A 3269-nucleotide genomic window follows, 5' to 3' on the forward strand; every position below is an offset into this window, starting at 1 on the left:
AATAGCGATATATTTAATCTATTTAGTGTCTTGATGTATTTGTATATACAAAGCTAATAAATATATTAATGTTAATTATAGTATATATTAAATAATTTAACTTAATAATTGATTTTATAATACTTAATAATTTTGTGATAAAAAAGTAGATATCATAAATGCATGAATTATTTTTGATAAGTACGTTAACATGATAAAAAAGTTTAAAAGTATATTTATATGTTGTATATGTATATATGTATATATATATATATATGCACCAATTTTCTTCAAATTATTATTTATAATTATCTAAAATTTAATATTATAAAAACGTTATTTATATATCTGCATGATTTGTATTTTTTTCTGTTAAATTTGTTAATCGTTGTTTACGTTTCTGTTCTTTATGCTGTTCTTGAATAGTATGAAAATGTTTTAATAATTCAGAAAAATTAAATATGTTTTTAAAAGATTTTGGATTTGATGCTGTTCTTGGTATAGATTTTGTTGTTGGTGGTATTGCTGCTAAACGTCTTTGTAAAGTTGCATATGCTTCACTTTGAGGAAGAATCATGAGTAGACCATAAAGTGCATATACTAAAGCATCATTCTCTTCTCTTTCTAAAAGCTGTAATCTCAAGTCTAAAATGCATTATTTTTCTGTAAATATAATTAATTATAGTAAGAATTTAATATACTTACAAGTAAATATAGGAGATTCAATTAATTGTACTAATTTGTCTATTTCAGTAAGAAATTCCACAGTTACTTCTATATTTTCACTATATTTGATTTTAGTTAAGTAATATTAGATTATAAAAATTTAATTTAAAAAAAAAACATGTATTAATTATATACAATAATAAAGGATACAATGATCGAATAATATTACATGCATGTTCATAATGTTGTGATAAAAAACATAATGCTACAGTTGCAACAGGATTGTGACACCAAGATATGTATAAACATTTAAATAATTCGCAACTTTCCTATAATAATATGCACAATTTAAAATAGTAATTAAATATATAAGAAATATAAAGAATACTCACTAAAGAATCTAAGTCTTTAAGTTTATTGCGTAAATCAAATAATTCTGAACTTGTTAACAGTATAACATTTAAAGTTTGTATCATTGTACATGCAAAACTTAAATTTGATTCCTCCAATAATATTTTTGCTAATGTTTTATAAATATCTTCAGCACTCAATAAAATACATAATTCTCTAATGATAAAAGCTCCTCTTTCTTCCAATAAATGTCTGTCTGCTGAAAATATTCTTAATAAATTTATAATAAATTTTGTAAAATACTTATTTTGTATTTTTGCATTTGAATCTGTAATTGCTGCTTCAGGTGATTTTGAACTAATTATTTCGGCCATTACAACTAATGTTTGCTGTACCACTTCATCTGAATTATCACTTAAAGATTTCATTAAAATTGGAAACAAATTTTCAATATGATTAAACATTTTATGTGGAATGTTGGTGAATAAATGATGAATCCATTTTAAAACAGCAACTTTTGTTTGCACTGACATGCACATTAAATATTTTGTTAACACTTCGACAACACTAGATAAATCTAAACTTTCAGCTAAGGAACAAGATTGACTAGAATCTAAAAAAAAAAAAAAACAACTTTTTTTTACAACTATTAACATTATTTAAATATTCTATAATTTTAAAAATCTATAACTTTACCTTTTTGAGATTGAACATCAGTTTCATTATTTACAATTTCTTTATTTTTCATTGTTATTAATTTCATCAAGTTTACATTGACTTGTGTTGCAGTTTCTTTAATACTTTTTCTGGTATCTCCATCATATGCTAAACAGGGTAATACTGCTACAAGAATACCAGACATATAAGGAAGCATTAGAGGACCTGATAAATGTACAAATTCCTTAATCCATGTAATTGCTGTTAATTGTAATAATTCATCTGTACTTTGAGCATGTGTAATTAAAATATTTATCATTCCAGGAAAATCTACTCTTCCAGGATTAGCTTTTATACTTCTCAAAAATTCACCAAGAACTGTGTCTGTAACTTTTTTAATTTCTTGAGTTGGATCTTCTAATATTCTAAATAAACCATCAAGAATTTCAGGTAGAAATATAATAAAATCCATATTAGGAACAGCATCTAAGACTGATACCCATGCTATTACAAATTGCCTACCAAAAGGATTTTTAGTATAAATACGTTCTCTCAATAAAGGCATAAATCCAACTAAATCAAATAAACCACTCTCGGTTACAATATCCTGAAATAGTTTTTAATAAAAATATATTATATATATTTCTTTCAATTTTATAAATTTTAATTACCTTCATTAGTCTGTCAAGTAACTCAGTAGCATTTTTCACTGATTGTTCTGAGTCACATGCTAATTTACTAAGTGCTGCAAAAATATCTGTAAACTGTGGCAATACAGCTCCTCTTGCTACTTTTACTACATTATATAAACTTTCACAAGCATAATATCTTACACGTAAATCAGAATCACAGAAACAAGCTAGGATAGGATGAATTAAGTCTTCTATATATTGACCAGTATCTTTTCCCAATCCTACTGCTATTGCTGCTAAACCTATTAAACCACCCTTTCGTGTATGTGGATTTTGTGATGTAGCAAGATCTTGACCTAACACTTTTAACAATCGTTTAATTTGAACAGTATTATTGTGTGCAGCAAATTCTTTTACCATTCTAAAATAAAACATAATTAATAAATATCACAAATAAAAATATAATACAAATAAATGTAAAAACATGAATAAACAAAATATATAACCTTACTTTTCTATTTCCAAGGCTGCTGCTTTTCGTTTTTCATAAAGTTTGTCATTAAGAGAACGTACACAAGCAGGACTAAGAGGTGCATAATCTCTTTCAGACATCATCTTTTAATGTCAAGTTTTTAAATTACAAAAATATATTAAAATAATTAAAAAAAATGACAACTTTTTCCAACGTATTGTTCTAACCTCAAATTTCTATCTGTCATATTAGCGCATGCGTTTTTACATAAAATACATATGAAAGTTAATGGTCTAAAGTATATAATTTTTGTCATTATATTAAAACATTATAAAATGTAAAATCTTTATTTTTCCTTAAAAAAAAAACATAATAGAAATAAAAATAATAGAAATTATAATATAAATATTCTTTTCTTGTTATTATTATATAATTATTTATATATATTATAATATATATATTATAATAATTTATAAAATATATTTTTATAAATTATTTATAAATAAATTTAA

General features: G+C 23.7%; 1 protein-coding gene across 1 annotated transcript; it reads right to left on the reverse strand.

Annotated features, from left to right (window-relative positions):
• Positions 1–269: 269 nt before the first annotated feature.
• Positions 270–3049, reverse strand: LOC102673301 (protein VAC14 homolog). The gene is made up of 7 exons (XM_006618918.2): positions 2797–3049; positions 2325–2706; positions 1693–2260; positions 1038–1609; positions 856–974; positions 685–764; positions 270–624 (listed from the first exon to the last, which is right to left on the reverse strand). The coding sequence occupies exons 1-7, from the start codon at positions 2898–2900 to the stop codon at positions 320–322; spliced, it is 2130 nt and encodes a 709-aa protein (XP_006618981.1). The 5' UTR covers positions 2901–3049; the 3' UTR covers positions 270–319.
• Between the last annotated feature and the right edge of the window lie 220 nt (positions 3050–3269).

Source organism: Apis dorsata, unplaced genomic scaffold (assembly GCF_000469605.1).
Source record: "Apis dorsata unplaced genomic scaffold, Apis dorsata 1.3 scaffold_382, whole genome shotgun sequence".
Taxonomy (NCBI): Eukaryota; Metazoa; Arthropoda; class Insecta; order Hymenoptera; family Apidae; genus Apis; species Apis dorsata.

What these genes read in the sequence shown, in the direction of transcription:
- LOC102673301 (XM_006618918.2), bottom strand. Translation starts at nt 2,900, where the DNA reads ATGATGTCTGAAAGAGATTATGCACCTCTTAGTCCTGCTTGTGTACGT. An exon ending in GCAGCCTTGGAAATAGAAAA is followed by an intron (nt 2,707 to 2,796) that starts GTAAGGTTATAT and finishes GTTTTATTTTAG; the next exon opens with AATGGTAAAAGAATTTGCTG. An exon ending in TGTAATATTATTCGATCATT is followed by an intron (nt 765 to 855) that starts GTATCCTTTATT and finishes AATCAAATATAG; the next exon opens with TGAAAATATAGAAGTAACTG.